This window comes from Psammomys obesus, unplaced genomic scaffold (genome assembly GCF_907164565.1).
Source record: "Psammomys obesus unplaced genomic scaffold, mPsaObe1.curated_primary_1811, whole genome shotgun sequence".
Classification (NCBI taxonomy): domain Eukaryota; kingdom Metazoa; phylum Chordata; class Mammalia; order Rodentia; family Muridae; genus Psammomys; species Psammomys obesus.
Window position 1 is genome coordinate 844,571 of NW_026596240.1, and position 22,273 is coordinate 866,843.

General features: G+C 39.0%; 1 protein-coding gene across 3 annotated transcripts in view; it reads left to right on the plus strand.

Annotated features, from left to right (window-relative positions):
- Window positions 1-6: 6 nt before the first annotated feature.
- LOC129668357 (charged multivesicular body protein 3) overlaps window positions 7-22,273 on the plus strand; it is a 77,344-nt gene continuing 55,077 nt past the window's right edge. The window contains exons 1-4 of one of the 3 annotated variants that reach the window (XM_055596325.1): window positions 7-440; window positions 2,566-2,705; window positions 11,559-11,674; window positions 16,238-18,629. In XM_055596325.1, coding sequence (XP_055452300.1) covers window positions 215-440; window positions 2,566-2,705; window positions 11,559-11,674; window positions 16,238-17,807 — 2,052 coding nt within the window. In that variant the 5' untranslated portion in view covers window positions 7-214 and the 3' untranslated portion in view covers window positions 17,808-18,629. Of the gene's footprint in view, window positions 441-2,565; window positions 2,706-9,109; window positions 9,269-11,558; window positions 11,675-16,237; window positions 18,630-22,273 lie in introns of those variants that run through there. The other 2 variants (XM_055596326.1, XM_055596329.1) reach the window with 2 other exon arrangements.

Sequence of the window (22,273 nt, forward strand, 5' to 3'; positions counted from 1 at the left end):
TCTCCCTTTCTCAGCTCCTGACCGCAAGGCCGGAGCCCGGGCCTGCCGGCCCCCTCGGCCGCACGCGCGTCCACCTGCCTCCCCGCAGGGATGGCCCGCCGGTGACCGCCACCGCCGCGCGCCCCAGCTGCCCTCGCCCAGGCTGCGCCGCGTCGCCCCGCACGCGACCCCCTCCGCTTGTCCGCGGCGTCCCGGCGACGCCAAGAGGGCGAAGATGTGGCTGAAGCTGTTTTTCTTGCTCCTGTATTTCCTGGTCCTGTTCGTCCTGGCCAGGTTTTTTGAGGCCATCGTGTGGTATGAGACTGGCATCTTTGCCACTCAGCTGGTGGATCCTGTGGCACTGAGCTTCAAGAAGCTGAAGACCATTCTGGAGTGTCGAGGGCTGGGCTACTCCGGGCTGCCCGAGAAGAAGGATGTTCGGGAGCTGGTGGAGAAGTCAGGCAAGTGCTGGGCTCCCAGAGGTCGCCTCCCTGTCCTGGCTCTTCCGGAACGAGGCGGTCCCCGGAATGGCTAAGGAGACTGCTCCGGAGAGCTGCCCAGGTCTTCTTTGTCCGTGTTTTCTATGGATTTTTCTGGATTTACATATAAATCCAGGCTTTGAAAAGGGGCTGTTAGGAGTATTGTTAGGTGTATCGGTGTCTTCCTATGGTTCTTTGGAAATGACAGTTTGAAAGCGTAGCTTTTGAAAAAATTATTAAATTTAATCATTTGTTCCAGAATTCAGGAACGGCAGTTAAAATTGACTGAAATGTAGGGAAAGGGAAAACTCCAAAATGTAGCCTGTAAAAAGCAGCAGCTCCATAGTAAAAACAAGCCACTGGGAGGATAAAACATCATTAAAATAATAACAAAGAGGCACGTGGACCTGAGATTTACATGTAAATTATGCGTTTAAGTATGGCTTGAGGTATACACTATGCAATGCTTTGCTTTTTAGACTTTAAATTCAGTAAACATTTGGTGTGACTGTAGGCCTTGTTTGGAGTTCATGTTTTCTTGCAGGATTGCAATTTTTAATATTGAGTATTGAATGTGTACCTTTCTTGTCATGTGTCACCGGGATCCCTGCGCCACTTAATGGGTTGAGGAAGAAATTTGAAATAGCGCTGAAAGAATATTTAATGCCTTAAACAATGTATTTACTGTAGCCACTGATTTGGGGTAGGGTGGGGTGGGGAAATTGAGTTAACTTTTAAAGTGTCTCTTTAGATTGTCTTCCTGAGAGAGGAGGAATGTAGATTGAGATAGGCATTCAGAGTTGCTGTAGGAAGCCTTTGTAACTGATGATTATCTTTTTTTGTCGGTTCAAGTGTGTCTGTAAGCTGGGCCTTTTACAAGATAATTTTTTTTCCCTTATGTAGTGCTATCTAGACATACAGTGTGATAGGCAAGATTACAAACCATAGTCTAACACTTACGTATTTATGGAGTAAGGGTTACAGAACTCATCTCACCATTGGAGTAGAGGGAAGGAATCCTTTGCATGAGGGATACATTTTTCAACTGGGTATTATTTTTGCTTTTGTTTGCTGCCTGGTTTATGCTGCCGTTTGTTGTTGGTGGAGGGAAGTGGGTTAGCTAAAGTAAAAGTTACTGTTTCATACAGTTACTTGATTACACACTTTTTCCCCTTTGAGCTTTGTTAGGTATTTCTGCTATCTTTTGAGCCTAAAATTGTTGTCATATGGAATGTACAAGGAATCCATATAGCCTAAAGAATATACAACCGAAGTCTGATTCAGATCATATATTTTACAGAGTAACAACAACAGTCTTGGCGTGGCAATTTAACCGTACAACCTAAATGTTTGTTGTGGATGGTTTTGCTGTTTGGAGTGGAACTGTGTTGTTATTGACTCACTAAGTAATATTTAAGGCAAGAGTTAAATAATGTGATGTGAATGGTTTGGTTTTTATATTTGATGATACAAGATCCAAGTTTACACTGTAAACTTGTGTATGAATGTGGGGTTTGTTCTGATAGGTAACTTGCTATTTCTCCCCTTCAGATAAACACCTTGTTGCCATTTTAAGCAGGCTGATGGCAAGTTCTGTGAACCCATTTCTAAAGCTTTTAAGTCAGAACACATTAAGCAGGCTGTTGAAAAAAATGTGAAGTCTTCACAGGCTTTATGTCAAATTAAATGGTTACTAGTTTGATGGGGTGTTTTGGGTTTTGGTTTTTCAAAACAGGATTTCTCTGTGTAGCCTTTGCTGTCCTGGACTTGCTTTGTAGACGGAGCTGGCCTTAAACACACAGAGATCCACCTGCCTGTGCTGCCTCAAGTATTAGGATTAATTCAGTAATTTATTAACAAGCTATATGATGACATCATTAGAATACAAACTCTACTTAAAGAGATGAAGTATTGTGTTTTTTGTTCAATTTTTTTTGCTGATATACAAATCTTATATTCAGGTGCTATTCTTTTTCATAGAATGAAAATATAATAGTGTGCTTATTCATGATATAAAGTGGAATTAATCATCATTAAAGTTGGGAACATGGGGTTTTTTTTGTTTTTTTTTTTTTAATCTTACAAGGGTTTTTATTTTTTCCTTCAGGTGACTTGATGGAAGGTGAACTCTATTCTGCTCTCAAAGAAGAAGAGGCATCTGAGTCTGTTTCTAGTACCAATTTCAGTGGTGAAATGCATTTCTATGAGCTTGTGGAAGACACAAAAGATGGCATCTGGCTTGTCCAGGTAGAAAGAGTGATAATGCCTGAAGACCTTATTTATACCAAAATAGTTTTTGCCACTGAGTAACATTTCTGTTGTGTCATGCTTCCTTGGCAAAATTCAGTTCTTATAGGGCTTTTCAAGCCAATGATAATGAAAATTAGGGCAGCTTGGTTGGTAGAGTATTGCCATGCATGAAGTCCATCCGTAGTACTATCTGATATCCAAGCACTCAGGAGGCCCAGAAGTTCAAGGTCTTCCTCAGCTGCATATTGAGTTCAAAGCCAGCCTAGGATACGTGAAACCCTATCTTTGAAAAATGAGTGAAAATTAAGGAGTGGGAAAGGAAAGATTGGAGAAGGGGAGTTGATTATTTTCAGAATCAGCAAAAAGAAATGTCTAGAAGCACACATGTTCTTTTTCATGTAGTAATCTGCACTATTTTTATCTTTTGGGTTTTTTTAAACTCTAGTTTTTAGTTCATCAGTTCACGTATCTTTTGGGTTTTTTTTTTTTTTAATTCTAGTTTTTAGTTCATCAGTTCACATAGTTTTAGTATGTTAGAGAAGAACACTAAGAGTAAAGAAATCTTTGCATTGTGAAGTAGCCAACTTTGAATGGCAGCTATGCTAACAGCCATAGAATCAACAACTCAGCAAAGGAGCAACTTAGTAGCTTTTCTGGGGAAGCTGTGGAACATGCATTATTTTGTTTATGGTGAGAGATAGTTTTTATGATATCAGAATGGGGAGATTTCATTAGTATATTAGAAATTTCAAGCTGTAAAGGGCCTTAAAAATTATTTTCATGGTATGGTTTATGGTAAGTGGATGTACATTAACATTAATGTACCCATGTAAATTAGAATAATTATGTGATATTGAGCATGTAATGTCATCCTAAATATTGCTTAGGAGAAAGCAAAGTTTAATTTTGAAAATCTATATTCACTTCAGTAACATATCAAGTAAACTTGGAGCCTGAATGTAGTGTGTGGATGGCTGAAACGCAGAGGTCATATCAAACTAGCCATTTCTGAAGCAGTAAGAAGTAGTTTGTTCAAGGTCCTGGGACTTGGCAGCAGTATTGAACTGGGATCCTGGGCCCTTTGATTCTTTTCTTTCTTTAGACTAACTTTTATTTGATCATTGACGATTCATACATACATCCTCCCTTATCCTCGGTGCTTTTGACTTATCATTTTGCTATTGACAAATTTTGATTTAAGGTTTGAAAATTAAAATAGCAGCTTCATATTACTTTCTGAGAACAAACAGTGCAAATTTGGATTTAAGATAAGTTTTGAATTCAGAAACCTTAATTGGAAGCTTAATCTTGTCATTGGCTTGCAGTATGATTGGAAATAGGCGGGTGTTCTCTTGCATCTGGCTGGGCTCAGGCGTCCATGAGGTTAGAGAGGTGGAATGACGCTGTCATCCACTATGCTGAAGGGTGAGCTATGGTAATTCTTGTGGAGATGTCATTGGAACTGCTGACCTCCCCTTTAAAGTGCTATTCCTACTGCGTTTGACTTTTTACCTTCTAGATAATCAGCAGAGGTAGAACCTGAGAGGGGTTTGGTCTGTACACTCTCCATTCTACTTTATTTCTGTCTTAGCTCATTGATTTGAGAAATAAGCTGTATGGGTTGAGAATATGGTTCAGTGGTAGAACATTTGTCTAGCATGCCTGAAACCCTACATGTAATGTCCAGTATTGAAAGAAAAAAAATTAGTCGTTTCTTTAAAGTTTTAAGAAATTGTTATTCTATTTTCCCCCAGTACTTATTTCTAATAACCTGGCCAACAAAGATTTCTTGGTTTTACTAATTTTAAATTTATTAACAAGATAGAATTGAATAGCCAGTCCCATTGCTGTGCATGCATAGCCTAGATGTTTATCATTCACATGAATAAATTCTGTACAAATGAATGATGAAGAAGGCAAGAGGCACCAGTGAAATTCAGAAGAACCATGCCAAAGGCCTGGGAATTGCTTTGAAATCCAGGATCCTACCTGTGAATGATAAATATATTTGATTGACTAACTAGTATATTCTCCCTTTGGGGAGGGGTGAGGGTTGAGACAGGGTTTGTTTGCATAGCCCTGGCTGTCTTGGACTCACTCTGTAGCCTTGGCTGGTCTCAAACTCACAAAGATCCACCTGCCTCTGCCTCCCAAATGCTAGAATTAACAGTGTGTACCACCATGCCTGGCATAATCTTTACTTTTAAGTTACCTTTTAAAAAAGGATTTATTTGCCTTTATTTTATGTATCTGGGTATATACATATATATACATATACCCAGATACATATATGTCTGTGCGTCATATGCATGCCTGGGTCAGCAGAGGCCAGAAGAGGGAGTCAGATTTTCTGGAACTAGAGTTCCAGGTAGTTGTTAATTGCCATGTGGGTGCTAGGAATCAAAGCTAGGTTCTCAGGAAGAGCAGTCAGTTCTCTTAGCTACTGAGTGATCTTTCCAGCCCCACTTATGTTATATTTTTTGATGTTTTAAAGATTTATGGATTGAATCCTTTAATATATGGTAAAATTAACCCATTTATTCAGTAAATGGCTATGCCAAGCCCTGTTTTAGGATCTAAAGATATAACAGAAAGATGTCCAGAGCTATGTCCAGGTAGCTCAAATTCCAGTTGTAAGACTCAAGACACCAAATAAATCAATATTCAATATGCCAATAAGTTCTGAGGAAAAAAAGAAACAGACTGAAGAGATAGGATAATGAGAATTTTTTTTTACAAGGTAGCCATTGAACAAAGTTAGTAATATGTAATGGTGTAAGTGTTACATTATAGCCATATAGCTTCTAGCCTCTACATCATCTCCTCCCAATGTATTTAAAAGTCATGTAATAACAGGTGAAAGTGCCTCCTAAGAAAAATGGAATATGTTTATATGGGAAACAGTTTCATAAGGAAACAGTATAGTGGGACACACATGTTTTTCCAGTAATACTCAAGGTTTTCACCAATTTCCACTGTCTGGCTTGTATTCTTTGTGGCCAGGGACTGACATCTGTCAGATTGGTCGGCAAGAACAGTGTCTGTTAAGACAGCTGAGAACAGTAACCCTGAGACCCTAAGCTTGACACTGTCAGCTAACAGGCTAAACCTATTGGCACCATAGTTATTTTGGGGGTTTGATTTGTTTAGTTAGTTTTTTGGTTTTTTTGTGGGGGGTTATTTGGTTTTCTTTTTTTAAGATTTATTTATTATGTATACAATGTTCTGTCTGCATATACATCTACATGCCAGAAGAGGGCACCAGATCTCATTCTAGATGGTTGTGAGCCACCATGTGGTTGCTGGGAATTGAACTCAGGACCTCTGGAAGAGCAGCCAGCTCTTAACCACTGAGCCATCTCTCCAGCCCCTGTTTACTTAGTTTTTAAAATTATACTTAAAATTTTTAAAACATCTGTTAGAGACAGAGGGATGTGTTCTCTTGGTTGTTTGCATTCCTCAGCCAGATCATATTAATCCAGTCTTTCAGGAATACAGGTTTCTACAGTTTGAATTATGGTTCTTTCCTACTTCTGTTTTTGTTTTCTGTTGTTGCTTCTTTGTTTTGAGGCAGGGTCTCACTATGTAGTCCAGGCTTAGTAGCATTTGTCCTGCCTCATCTTTCTGAGTGCCTGGATTATAGGTGTCAGCCATTACACTAGTCTTCTATTTTATGTATTTTGAAAGAAGCTGATTACTTTGTTCTTTTCCATTTTGTATAAAGGCAGTGTTCTGCCTGTACACCAGATCTTACTATAGATGGTTATGAGCCACCGTGTGGTTGCTGGGAATTGAACTCAGGACCTTTGTAAGAACAGCAAGTGTTCTTAACCTCTGAGCCATCTCTCCAGCCTCTTTTCCATTTTTAAAAATGTCTATAATTAATATTTTCATAGGCTGCACTGCATAGATTCTAGCCATTTCTGTCTTCAACTTGTCAAGCCTGATTTCATGTGTTTCCTGTATCCTTGAGCATGTATGATGAATAGGACTGTTTTCTTTTTCCTGTTGATGTCACAGAATACCTGATGATAGCAGCTTAAGAAAGAAGGGGTTTATTCTGGCTCCCTTTTTGAGGATATAGTCTGTCATGGAGGGAAAGCATGGCAGCATCTGTGTAGGTGGCTGGCTACATCTCAGCCAGACCAGGAAGCAGAGGGAGGTGATGCTGGTATGTGTGTACATGGTGCAGCCAGAGGACGGCTTTGTGGAGTTGGTTCTCCTACCTCTATGTGGATTCTGGGGGTCAAACTCAGGTCTCCAGGCTTGCCAGGCAAGGGCTTTTACCCTACTAAGCCATCTCTATCCCCTGATTTCCCCCACTTTTTAAAATTATATTTACTTTTTTGTGGTGAGAAGTACTTGTGTAGATCAGAGGACAGCTTATAAAAATTGGTTCCCTCCACCAACTATTGCAAGAACTAATTTTCATTTTTTCAAACATAGCAAAACCATATGACATTTTTACCAATGATATACACTATGTTTATTCACACAGAACCAAGGCCTTTCATTGTAGTACGATTGTAACACAGAGCTACAATTTCCTGCTCCCTCTCTAACCTAAGCTCCTGCCTCTCATTAGCCATTAATTCCCAATTTTGTGGATTCTGGACTCTACCACCACCCAGTCTCCTTGGCATCAAAAATAGAAAATGATTCTTTTGTTTCGAAAGAATGCTGGTCAGAGAATCAAATGACTTTTGAAATGGAAAAGTTACATAGTGAATGGCCTTTATGGATTTGTCCCTAACATTTTTATTTGTTTTGACTTTTTGTCATAATTCAAAAATTCAAAAAGAGATATAGCTATTTGTTTCCTACTAGCTGTCCCAGTTAATGAGTTTAAAGTCACTGTGGTTGCACAGGAGTGAAAAAACACTTTATAATTTAAAGTATGGAAAACTTTGGTCATTATTTGTTGAATTATGTTAATGCATTTCCTGTTTGGCTGGGAGCACTAACAGCTGATTTTAAACTTGTTTATTTATCTTTGTTCTTAAGACAAGAGTTTTGTTTAGGTCAAGTCTAATTTTTTACTCCTTTAATGGGCAACTACAGGGCAAAATATACGGCAAATACATATATTGGTGAAAAACTTTTTGAGTTTATCTATTTAGCAAGCCCATAAGAATAGTATACTTGATTTAGCCAGAAGTTAAAGAAACAATAACAGGGTAAATATTTAAATTAGTTAATTGAAATGCTGTTCAGTTTCAGCTTTTGTCCATCACTTACCCTCATTTTTGATGATTTTATACAGGTAGCATATACATATTTTACAGTTGTGAAACTAGATCCCTGTTAAAGTACTGAGAAATGTAGAAAATGTCAACACTCTCATTCCAAGGAATCGTATTATTTATGACTATTTGTGGGGATTAACAAGGATGAGCCAAATGTTCTCATGAGATATAAATCCCTCATCTTCAAAAACAGGTAGAAGTATATCTGTAAATATACTAAATTTAGGCATCTTTTATATCTAAATGATTGAGATGATTGGTTTGTAGTTGCATAGCAAGATGCCATTTATACTGTCTTTTCAGATAACATTCAGGATGACAGGTTACTGGGGAAGGAACTTTTGGTTATAAAAGAATAGCTTTAAGCCAGGTGTGGTGGTGTACGCCTTTAATCTCAGCAAGAAGGGAGGCAGAGGCAGGTGGATTGCTGTGAGTTCAAGGCCAGCCTGGTCGACAAAGCAAGTCTAAGACAGCCAGGGCCATACAGAGAAACCTTCTCTCTAAAAACCAAGGAGGCCAGCGCAGTGGAACAAAGTTTAGGTCAGCTCAGATGTTTAATGAGCAGCGCCCAGATCATCTAGACTCTACAGGGAGTGAAAAGAATGCCTCACATTTAGCCTGTGATGCCAGGTCTCTCTTAGGCTCGAAATTCAAGCCATACTTCGGTCCAGAGTTTTTCTTGTACCTGAAAATATTCTCCATAGAGAATGAAGTCTCTTTTTTGAATTTCTAAGAACTATCTCTTCCCAGTGTAATGAGAGCAGCAGTGTGGATGCCACTCCAGATCAAGCATGCTTTGTGGGACACAAGCTGTAAGTCAAAGAGGCTCCTGCTGATGTGCCACAGCAGTGACAGGCTTAGAAGATTTTGTTTTGCTGTTAACTGAGCCAGTAACAGTACCTGAGTTACTGTGTGTGTGAAAGCACTACCATTGTTATGGTGACCATCAGCCTCCTTCAAAGTTAATGTATGCAAAACCATTAACTGACTAATGTAACTGCATAGGATTTTAACAAAGCGATTTGTCATTTGTAGGTATAGTGAGAGAGTGATAAAAAATGATATCAAGAAATGCCTAAACAACTTCTCATTTGTGTGCAGCTCTCTCAGTCAGGGATCCTTAAACTCGTCCAGAGCAGATGCTAGAACAGATTGCTGAGTAAACAAGGCCCGGGGTTAAAATTGTCATGTAGCTCCTGAGCCGTGCCCACAACTCTCCTCACTCACCTCTGTGTTCGCTGCCAGAACCCGGATGCGCCTGCCAACAGCCTTCTCTCATTTCTAACACAGGAATGCTTGTCATAAGTCTGCAAGGTACTTGCACAACGAACAATTAGGTCTTCTCTCAAAGATGACCTAAGACTTAGGGCTGTGTTCACATTGACAGAGGTACATGGAGAGGCTTGAAGCAATGTTATTGCCAACACAGGCCTAAAGTATCTGGGTTATTTCATAGCTTTAGTCAAGACATGGAAAAATGTTGGAAAAGAGTTATTTTTAAGGAGAGAGAAAAGAAGAGACAGAAAAAGGAAAGTGCAAAGAGGAGAAAGTAAGACAGCACAAAGAACAAGAAAATATTTTATATAATTTCCCCAGAGACCGGTATCATGAGAAATCTGAAAATTATATTCAAGTTTCTTGGCTTCATGATCGAGAGATATATGATTGACTCTTGGGAAGTAACAGAAAGGAAAAAGACCATTGCTTTGTGGCTGGGTACGGAGCTGAGTAGTGGAGCATTTGCCTCGTATGCCCTTATGCTCATGGGTCCCACCCCCTTAACCACCACCACCACAAAAAGTAAAATAAGAAGCCGACCATGCTTGACTGCCTGATTCTCCAGGTAAACCTTTACAATATACATTTGGACCAGAGAAAAGGGTCAGTAGCATCTTAGGTAACGTGATCAGCGTTACCTCCCTAGAAAGTCCTATATCTAAAACCATGTCTTAGGCATCTGAGAACGTAAACGTGAACTCATGTCTCGCTCAGTAACCATGTGTTTTCATTAAAAGCACTATCAAAATCATTGACTGAATTTTCTAATTCCTATGTGTGTTGAGTATCTAATGTGTCACACAGTGTTACATACACATGGACTGCTCCGTAAGTATTAGAACATCAGCATTGGTGCCGTGTTGGTACTGAATGAGCTGGTAGTGCAGAGAGGAACCTTCATATTTTAGGACCATGTGTTCTCGGCCTGTGATGCCCCTGACATTGGTTAGACTTCCCAGAAGAAAGGCCACAGGTGAAGTAGCTGTACCACCCACCCCGTGACTTCTCCCAAGGAGTTGACTGCTGGCACTCAGTTCATCCACATGTCTGGAACTTCACTTTCTGGAGGCTTTTTGAATATAAAAATGGTTCTCCCTGTCAGGAAAATTAGAGGTCCCAGAGTATTGTGTTGTAATTTTCAATTGAATAATGTTAGTAAACATGGCATTTATGAAAATAGGTTAGGCTTATATGTGCTAGACTTAATTAGATGGTTTCATGAAAACTTTATACATTTTTTAGTTTTCCATTGAATTGTATTTTATTACTTTTATATTTTATTTTACTGGTGTCTTTAATGAAACTGTACTTCCATTAAGTCAGGAAGATTAGAGATAAAGAGAAGAGATATTTAACTACTGACTGACATAAACAGAAAAATTATTAACATTTTGAAAGTCAATTTAGAATGTTTTCCTTTCTTTAAAAATAATCAGTTTCTCTCAGACCTAATTGTGTATGCATACTTGAAATAGAAGCTTAATGCTGTCAGCCAGGTGAGGTGGCACCCATCTTGTAATCCCAGCACTCTGGGAGGCAGAGGCAGGCAGATCAATGTGAGTCTGAAGCCAGCCTGGTCTACAAAGTAAGTTCAGGACAGCCAAGACTACAAAGAGAAACCCTGTCTCAAAAAACAAACAAACAAAAAAGTTTAAGGTTGGCAGTACTGATTTAGTCAAAGCATAGTCTAATAGAAAACATGTGTTTGGCTCTTGGCTACAAAACTGAACATTGAAAACATGAAATCTGAACTTGTTAAATCCACATGTGATAATTTTTAGAAGCTTTATTTGGGTTTTTAAACATTTATTTTTAAAGAGAAATTGACATCCTAGCCATTTTCTGTCTGTGTAATATACTTATAGAGAATAGGTCATAGAGACTACAGCTAGCATTTTCACAGGCTTTGGACTCCTGTACTGTGGTACTGCTAGAGCATGGAGTTTAACATACTATACTTATGTATGTTTTCTAGTTGGACAGTTGGAACTTCTGCAGGAATAGCAGTAAGGGCCAGTAAGGAGGCTCAGCAGGAAAAGGTACATGCTGCACAAGCCTGCTGATGAGTTCAGCCCGCAGACCAGGAGAAAGGAGAACTGACTGCCATGAGTTGTCCTCTCATCTCCACAAGGCTGCTGTAGCACTCATGTGGAAACTTTAAATTAAAGTTTAAAAAATTGCAGTAATTAAGAGATGATTCAGTTAAACCAGAACTGAAAGCAGAATGTCTTTATTGAAAAAGATTTATGGTATAGATAAGAATTAGGTAATTTGGTTTAAGTAATTAAAGTTTCATGTTTTCCCCCTCTCTTTTTTTGGGAAATAGGTCATAGCAAATGACAGAAGCCCTTTGGTGGGTAAAATCCACTGGGAGAAAATGGTTAAAAAAGTGTCAAGATTTGGAATACGGACGGGCACTTTCAACTGCTCCAGTGACCCCAGGTAGGTGGATTAGGGAATTCTGAGTTTGAGCCCTGGCCAGAATCTTTTTGCTTAGTAAAGACAATACTACCAGAAGCCCACCAAAACTGAACATTTAGTTACATGTGTAGTGTACCGGTAGTTACCCAGATGTTTTTAGTTTTGCATAAACTGGTGTTTGCTGGCTTTCTCAGAGATCCCTTAAAACTTGTTCTTTTGTTTCAGTGTTCTCTTCCAGGTGGTTGTGGATGACATCACTGTTCCCACCTATAGCTCAGACAGCTTTGAACTCATAGACCCTCTCCCTCAGGCAAGGGCTAGGGTTACAGGCATGCAGTACTGCTCTCGTACTTCTGACCTTCAGTTTGCATTTCCTTAGTCACTTTCCATCTGTTCCACAACTGTCTTTAGACATGCTCTTCTACCTAATGTCAGTCATATTTATTATTTTATCTAATCAAATATGTCCTTTCTACCTTTTTTTTTTTTCTAAAGAAGGCTTTGTTGGCCATTTTTTATTTTAAAAGATTTATTTATTATTTATACAACATTCTGCCTGCACACCAGATCTTACTATAGATGGTTATGAGCCACCATGTGGTTCCTGGGGATTGAACTCAGGACCTTTGGAAGAACAGCAAGTGTTCTTAACCTCTGAGCCATCTCTCTAACCCCCCCTTCCTACTTTTTCTACCCTCTCACTATTTTATTTTTCTTCACTTTTTTTTTTGTTTTTTGTTTTTTTTTTAGTTTTTGATTTGTTACTGTCTTCAGTATTCAACCTATTATTACATTAATTCTTGTCTGGTTTCACTTTTTAATTAAAAATTTAGGTTATATGCCTATGTGTATAGAGGAGTTATATGCATATTTAAGTGCAGGTACCTTTGGTGTTCAGAAGATGATATAGGAGCGCTTGGGTCTGGAGTCATAGGCAGCCATGAGCCATGTAGTGTGGATGCTGGTTAAAAAAAAAAAATCAACATTTTTATATAGCCAAAAGAACTGACAGATAAGTTGGGCAAAGTGGTATGGGCATGCATTCCCAATGGAAGGCAGAATGGTAGGATCTCAAGTTCTAAGCCAACCTACATAGTGAAACACTGTCAAAAAACAAAACCCTGAAGAATGTTTTTTTGTTTGTTTGTTTTGCCCAAGAGTGGTATAAGCTGGATCTTGATCCTAATTTTCTAAGAAAGCACCAGATTGATTTCCAAAGTAGTTGTACAAGTTTTACCCCACCAGCAATGGAGGAGGGTTCCCCTTTCTCCACATCCTCTCCAGCATGTGTTGTCACTTGAGTTTTTGATCTTAGCCATTCTGATGGGAGTAAGGTTAAATCTCAGGGTCGTTTGATTGACATTCCCTGATGACTAAGGACGTTGAGCATTTGCTCAGCCATTCAACAAGGACATTTAATCAGCTATGTTCATAGCAGCTTTATTTGTAATAGCCAGAATCTGGAAACAACCTAGATGTCCCTCAACCAAGGAATGGATACAGAAATTGTGTTATGTTTACACAATGGAATGCTATTCAGCGATTAAAAACAAGGAAATCATGAAATTTTGCAGGCAAATGGATGGAACTAGAAAAGATCATTCTGAGTGAGGTAACCCAGAAGCAGAAAGACACACATGGTATATACTCACTTATAAGTGGATATTAGCCATATAATATAGGATAAACATACTAAATTCAATAGCTAAACAACAAGGAGGACTCTAGGGAAGATGCTTAATTGTCATTCAGAAAGGCAAATAGTATAGACATTGGAAGCAGAAAAAAAGAGGGAACAGCACAGGAGCCTACCACAGAGGGCCTCTGAAAGACTCTCCCCAGCAGGGGATCAAAGCAAATGCTGAGACTCACAGTCAAACTTTGGGCAGAGTGCAGGAATCTTGTGGAAGAAGGGGGAGATAGAGTGACCTAAAGGGGAAAAGAGCTCCACAAGGAGACAAACAGAACCAAAAATTCTGGGCCCATCTGCAGAGACTGATGAACAAACCAAGGACCATGCATGGAGAGGACCTAGACCCCCTACTTGGATGTAGATCATAGGCAGCTCAGTCTTCATGGGGGTCTTCTAGTAAGGGGAGCAGGGACTGTATCTGACATGGACTCAGTGGCTGGCTCTTTGATCACCCTCCCCTGGTGGGGCAACCTTGTCAGGCTGCAGAGGAAGAGGATGCAGCCAGTCCTGAGGAGACCTGATAGGGGAGGTCTTCCGCCCCTACTATCTCACTGTAGCCTATCAGTGGACTAGGGGAAGGAGTATAGGGGGAGATGAGGGAGGGAGGATGGGACTGGGACAAGATGAAAGAGGGGCCAACAGCAGGGATACAAAGTGAATGAATTGTAATAAATAATAAATCAATTAAAAAATGTTCTCTTTGAATTGGCAGTAAAAGGTTTTATACTGATACATGGTTATATGCAATTCTTAAAAACAATATATGCATGTAGTTTTGTCTTTGTGAGGATACTTTTAGATTAGTATTTAGAAAAATGTATGTTTGTAAGTATTAGGATGTTTTTTCCAAACCTGGAAAACATGATTTAATTTGAAAATTATAGCATAGGGAATTTTCTTTTGTTGGGTAGTCTCAAGTTCTTTTTAGAATGACAAGACTTAAAAAATATCAGTTCTGAACTGAAGAGAAAATATAAAAGGAAGAAATGAATGCATTAAAACTTTGCTTGTTTTACAAGCAAGATTTTTTTTTTTTTTTTGTCATAAGGATTGTCATTTGATTTCTGACACAAGTGAGAAGCCAGTGTAGTTATAGGAGAGAAGATAAGAGAATGACCAAGAGTAGAGCTGTGGGGCTGGGCAAATGTTTCACCAATTGAGAACATTCTCTGCTCTTGCAAAGGACTTGGGGTCAGTTCCCAGCACTTAGATAGCCAGCTTGCAGCTGTCTGTCTCCAGCTCCAGAGCTCTGAGGGAAGCTTCACACATGTGATGCACATAAAGTCACATAAGCATACACACTACACATAAAAATAAATACAGATTTTAATGAGTAGAAATGTGACATCACAATTATCTTGCAATTAAGCCATTAAAGTTCCTTATATAAGATCTGGAGGAGGCCATCATTTACGTATTTCATCTGCTGTTTGGTTTTGGCAAGGGCAAAAACAGGATTCATATCATTGAATTATTTTTCATTGAATACATATATTGTTAAGGGATGGAAATATTAATTTTTAAGGCTTGTTTCTATTCAAACCATTTTATGTTAATGGAATTTGTGCTGTTAAGGGAGTGAATCAATGCGGCAAGAAGTTGAAAGTCAGGAGCTTCTGATTCAAAGTCACTGTGATAGCTAGCTTCCCAGAGTCCTCAACAACCTGCTCTTTGAAAGACTGTATACCATCTTCATTTATCTGAAATTATACTACAGTATTCCTGAGATAAGTTAGTCATGCGACAGTTGTAAAACATGCCACATAATTAGCCTTTCCTCAATGGATCTTATGAATGTGTAACATACTTATCTCGCCCTAATAAAATATGAAAGTGCTTATTAAGTAAAATGTAATGTCCATGATTTATATCAATATTCTGAGTAACAACATAAATCATACGGTACCTATTTTCAAATCTATAACATTTTTTTCAAACCTATAAGATTTTTCTACCCTTTATCAATACAAATTTTGTGTATCATAAAGTTCCACATGGCAGGTTTTGGGGAGTTTAAGAAACAAAACAAAACAAAGGAAAATGTCAACAGTTATCTGTGGTAATGCAATGGCTGTTTTTGTTTTTTTAATTTCTCATCACCTAGTTTTTCAGAGAGGAGAAATGTCCTGTCACTGACTACTTCCATAAACTTAAACAGATGACAGTTGTAATTATGCTCTTCTCATTCACTCTCCGAGTAAAATGAATTGACTGAAGCTCTTTTTCTACTCTCTCTGTTTCCTCAGTGTTAAATCCTGTCGTTCACAGTGCTCCTTAAGGAAAGAAGGGACTTAAAGGAACCTGAAATAGCTCTTTCGGGTCAGCTTTGCGAAGATGACTTTGTAGGGTGCCAATTTCGCTGTGGCGCCAGGCCTTGTTGAGAAGTGGCGAGGCGGGGCCCTGCCTTCAGGGGCTCAGCATGTAGGAGCGTTTACCTCCGTCTGTCTCTCCCTCATTTCTAACCATTTTTCAAGGCCTAGTTCATTTCCCAAACCTTTCTTGAACTCTTTACCTGCTCAAACTCGTGGTGATATCCCCTTTCTTTAATCTTTCTTTGATACTGGTTTTGCACCTGTAATAGGATTTTTTAATTCCATATGAGCAGAAATTACTTATCACGTAATGCAGTGGCACGTACAAGATGATAAAGTGCTTGCTGAGTCCTTGGCTCAGAAGTGCTTTTTGGTATACCTTGTACAAACTTTTTCCTTTTCCTAGAAACAGAAACTCAGAGTAGACTACGTAAACTTGCTTGTTCTGTCACAGTTGCCAGTATTGGTTTCTCTTTGGTTACTAGGAGGTCGTGCGGTCTAGGAGAAGAGCGCTAGAGAAAGTGTAAGAATGTGAGTTGTGCCGCAGCCTGGCTGTTTACTCAGTGTACTCTCTTCCAGGTACTGCAGGAGAAGAGGCTGGGTCCGTTCCACACTCATCATGTCTGTCCCACAGACAAGTACATCTAAAGGGAAAGTCATGCTTAAAGAGTACAGTGGACGCAAGGTTGAAGTAGAGCACATTTTTAAATGGATCACTGCCCATGCAGCTTCTCGGATCAAAACTATATATAATATTGAGCACTTGAAAGAAGAATGGAATAAAAGTGATCAGTACTGGGTAAAAATATACCTATTTGCAAACCTTGACCAACCGCCAGCTTTCTTCTCTGCATTAAGTATAAAATTCACTGGAAGAGTTGAGTTTATTTTTGTTAATGTGGAAAATTGGGACAACAAGAGTTATATGACAGATATTGGTGTTTATAACATGCCGTCATATATACTTAGAACTCCTGAAGGAATTTACAGGTACGGAAACCACACAGGTGAATTTATATCCCTCCAGGCCATGGATTCATTTCTCCGCTCATTACAGCCTGAAGTAAATGATCTGTTTGTTTTGAGTTTGGTTCTAGTTAATCTTATGGCTTGGATGGACTTATTTATTACACAAGGAGCAACCATCAAGCGATTTGTGGTTCTCATAAGCACCTTAGGGACATACAATTCCCTATTGATTATTTCTTGGTTACCTGTGTTGGGCTTTCTACAGCTCCCGTACTTAGATAGCTTTTATGAATATAGTTTAAGATTGCTGCGCTATTCTAATACGACCACACTGGCTTCATGGGTAAGGGCAGACTGGATGTTTTACTCTTCACACCCAGCCCTGTTTCTCAGTACATACCTTGGACATGGTTTGCTAATTGATTACTTTGAGAAGAAGAGACGGCGCAGCAACAATGATGAAGTTAATGCAAATAATTTAGAATGGTTATCAAGTCTGTGGGACTGGTACACCAGCTACCTCTTCCACCCGATTGCTTCATTTCAGAACTTTCCTGTAGACTCTGATTGGGACGAAGACCCTGACTTATTCTTGGAACGGTTAGCATTCCCTGACCTTTGGCTTCACCCTCTGATACCAACTGATTATATTAAAAACTTACCAATGTGGCGGTTTAAGTGTCTTGGGGTGCAGTCTGAAGAAGAAATGTCGGAGAGTTCTCAAGACACTGAAAATGACTCAGATAGTGACAACATGGACACTTTTAGTAGTAAGGATGTATTTGAAGATAAACAAAGCATAATTCACAGTTCTCCAGGAAGAGCAAGTCACTGTGATGCTGAGGCTTGTTCATGTGCCAATAAATATTGTCAGACCAGACCATGTGAAAGGAAGGGGAGGTCATATGGATCACATAACACTAATGAAGATACGGAACCAGACTGGTTGACTTGGCCTGTGGGTACGCTGCACTGTACTGAATGTGTTGTTTGCCTTGAGAATTTTGAAAATGGATGTTTGCTAATGGGGTTGCCTTGTGGTCATGTGTTTCACCAGAATTGCATTGTTATGTGGTTGGCTGGGGGCCGACACTGTTGCCCTGTTTGCCGTTGGCCTTCATATAAGAAAAAGCAGCCATATGCACAACAACAGCCATTGTCAAATGATGTCCCATCTTAACCATGTGCAATTTGTCCTTATAAGCTTTGAGTATCTTACAGCTTGCCTTTTTAATGTTAGTCACAATGTTTTTGTGGTTTGAAGTTAGTTCAGTGACAGGAAATACACATTATGCTGATGTTGATGGCAGAAATTTATTTGGTTGCCTTGTATGTCAATTGAATGCATACTAAACTGTAAAAAAAAAAAAATTTATTTACAGCATTGGAAACTCAGAAGTTACTGTTTTTCTGTAAGCACAAAAGAAGTATGGTAGAAATTTATCCTAGCAAGACTTTATGAGGCAGGATCAAATCCTAGTGGGACTGAGCTGGTTTCTTCTCCTAAGTGTTTTCTCCCTTTTTACAATCTCTGTCCAGCACCTCTTGGTAAATAATGTATGCTCTGAGACATGAAATTAAACAGATCTATGAAATAAATTATTTTAAAGCCAGAAGGTTATAGGTTTTCTGATATTAAGGGTGATAAGGTGACCGCTTTTTGTAGTTGTTTTGCTGGTTTGTTAATTTCATGGGTAATTGCAACATGATTTTGAGATGGAGGAAAAAGGATAGGAATCCTATAGCAGACACTGCCCATGAGGAATGGTGGTTCACCTCAAACTTGGTAACTTTGACAGGAAAAAATTTCATAGGGGACTTTTTAAAAAATGAATGCTACAACTTACTAGTATTTAGCATATTCATCTAAATAAAAACAACTATGGTGTGTTAGTCATACAAGAATCATCTTGTATGTCTAACTGACTTTATTTTGAAAAATTTTCAGTACTAGAGGAAAGCTGAGACTATAAATAATAAATATCCATTTCTCTTTAGTGCACCATATTTGTGTTTTATTACATTTATCACCTTTTTATTACAAGTTTAATATTTCCCCTTTCCCCCCTTGAGCCTGTTGAAAGTAAACATAAATCATTATAATGCTTTATCCCTAAATAGTCACCACATTTTCTATGAATGAGGGCTTTCTTACATAATTACCACACCATTATCACACCCCTTAACCTTAATATTAATACCCCATATATGATCCTTGTTCCACAAACGCCCTTGCATGTTTATGTCTTTGTTTCATTCTTACTGTGAATATAGAGAAGACTCCTCCATTGGGTTTAGTCTTTCCTTTCATCCTGTCCTCTAGAAAAATTGCTGTTCATGTGTGCGTTCGTGCGTGCGTGTGCACATGTGCAGGTGTATACACATGCCTGTGGGCTTGATGGCTTGAACTCAACACCTAGGCAAAAAATAGGCAAGTGCAAGCCTTGAGCTCTCAGTAAGCCTGCCTCTGGCGGAGCTAAGAATACAGACCTGTGCCACAGACCTGGCACCCTTCTGGTGCTATTTTTTTAACAGCACAAGTGAATGGGCTCATGCAGTGATGCTCTCTTTCCTGCTCAGATTTAGTGTTGCCCATTTACATAGTATCAGGATGCATGTAGTTCAGTTCTACTGTGGGTAATGCCAAATGTGCTAAAAGTGATACCTGTCAAGTTTTTCCTTTGGGAGATACCTTTCACTCTAAAATTTAAGATGCAACCTTTGGTTCTGTATGATCCTTCCCCTCATCTCTGTGATTTAACAGCCAGTGATGATTCTTTGAATCTGTTATAAGCAATTGCAATAGTGGCATTTTCTATTTTTTTTTTAAGATTTTTTATTTGTACAGTGTGTACTGACTGCGTGTGTACTTGCACACCAGAATAGGGCACCAGATTTTATTATAGATGTTTAGGAGCCATCATATGGTTTCTGGGAATTGAACTTAGGACCTTTGGAAGAATAGCCAGTGCTCTTAACCTCTGAGCCATCTCTCCAGCCTGGGCATTTCCTAATTTCCACTTAATTCTACAGTTATTAGCTGGCTCTGTGTGTGTGAGTGTGTGTGTGTGTGTGTGTGTGAGAGAGAGAGAGAGAGAGAGAGAGAGAGAGAGAGACTTTCCATTTTTCCATGTTTTGAAAACCACTGGACTCAGAGTTATTATTAATTTGTTTTAAAACTTCAGGTGCTAGAGAATATGCTCACTAGTTTAGAGCACTGGCTGTTCTTCTAGGGCACCTGGGCTTGATTCCTAGCCTCCATGGGACAGTTAACCAGCTAACCAAGCACCATCTATCTGTAGCTACAGTTCAGGAGGCATAACATCTTGTCTGCACAGGCAATGAATGCACATGAGACACAGGCAAAACACCTACCCACATAAAATAGAAATTATTAAATCTCTAAAACATGCTTTCTGGTCTCCAAACAATACCATATTTAGCTAGTAAGAACGTCTGTATACTAGCCTTTATGTCTTGTTAATGTCTGTTAACCTGGAAACACTTTGCTTTGTGACTCAGCCTTTTTGTCATCCATTTTTTCAAAGTACCCAAGTTTCATGATGGGCACCTCTAAAATCCTTAGTTAACTGTACTAAACTAAACTGTACTTAGTTAACCATTACTAAAATGGTAATGGAGAGGGGGAAAAACTTCATACTAAATTGCTTTTAGGATACTAACATTTTTCTTTCATGATTAATTGTGCAGTACTTTTAAATAGTAGTAGAAAATAGATTCTTTCCCACTTTTAGTGGAATTATATCATGATAAATCATCTTAAATTGAAAGTATCGCAAGTTTAAAATGCATTTACAAGTCTAAACTACCAACATAGTACACTGTAGAAGAATGTCAGTTGTTTCCCCTTAAGATCCCCTTGACTGACAGTTCTGACTTGATGCCCCTATCCAGAATACTGTACTTTTCTCAGCTGGGAAGTGCTCAGAATTTCAGCTAACTACCTCTACAGGGACAGACTTCTTTCTAATCATAAAAATTGAGAAATCATTAAACATAAGTAGGGATCTGGGGACATAGCCGAGATAGTAGAGTGCTTGCCTAGATAGAATTCATGAAGCACTGAACTGATCCTCAGCACCATATAAACTGGGCATGGTAGTACATACCTAAAATCCCAGCACTCAAAGGCGGAGGAACAAGAGTCCAGTGGCATCCTCAGCTACATAGAGAGTTCAAGACCAGCTAAAGCAACATGAGACCTTATCTTAAAAAATAGAACAGGAAGCTACCTGTTAGTACGGCCTAAAAGCTATAGAGTCTGTATTTCATAAATTTGAGAACTTAAAATGGCAGCAGCCAGTGCTGCATATGCTTCTGAACAGTAGAAACTGTTTTCTTACCTCTTCTTGTTCATGCTTTCAACAGTTGGTTCTCAAACCTACCTGGTCTTCAGAGGCCCTTCCAACTCATCAGTTTTATATGCAGCTATCTGCTAGAAAACTTCTTCTGGGTGTTGTTTATTCACTAAGTCCTTAGGAGTGAACCCAGGTCTTTCAGGGCATGCAAGACAAGCACCGCACCATCCTCAGCCTTTTATTTTTGTCGGGAAGGGCCTCCTGTAGTTTGAGTTGGCCTTGAACTCATGATTATTCTGTGTTTAAGCCTGCCATGCCCTGGCTCTGAATTCTTTTAATTAAGTGTAGTGCTCTGTTGCCATCCCCAGTCATCCTCTTAAGGTCCCAATTTCAGTTAATGGAGATAGGGGAATGTGTGTGTAACGAGTTACAAAAGGTACACGAAAGTGTAGAAAGGTTTAGAGCAAATTTCTCCAGCTTTCCAGAGCACAGTACACATTGGATACCATTATCCTAGAACAGGCCTTTTAAATATTTTCCATTCATGAGCCCTTTCATCCAAGAAAGTGATCTTGGGCATATAGGTTTATAAAAACAGCTATACAAATCAAACATTTTCTGGCAATAAAATCATAAATCCATTTAAAATCCTCTGTTATGCATACAGCTTTGCTGTTTACTAAAGAGTAAGTCAATTTTCCATACTAGTGAGGTAGGTGTGTTTATTTTTACATAAAGAATTAAATCTTGGCTGAATGTTTTATGTTAACCTAGAAGCCCAGCACATCTTTGACATTATTTAGAATTGATCAACTTTTTTATTTTTATTATTGTCAGTGTAGAAGATGCCACTTTGTGTAAATATATAATATAAAATGAAAAGAGCAGAAATATGTTTAGAGCCATTTCAGAAATTATTGGAAATTCTTCCTAATCCCATGTCAAAATTCAGTTAACAATTTTTAATGAAACTGAGCTAGCAAACTAGCAATTCTTGAAATTAAACAATCTGATACAACCCAATCCAAACATTTGCTAATTGTACTAGTACACTGATGTGGTAGTTATATGCTGAGAAATAACAATAAGGAAAACTACTAAAAGCCTCTGTTTTCTGTGATTAAACTATTGTGTTTTTCTAAGAGCAGAAAACCACATATATGCTAAAAACAGTGCACATCACATATGTTCATCACATATGATGGCCTTGAGTCTCAGCCAGGTTCCGGCAGTTTGTGTTGGCTCTGGCAGCGTCACTGCACATGCGGTGCAGCACGTGTCTCGCAGGTTCAGAAGCCAGACTAGTGAAGCCACCCTGTGTGCCTCG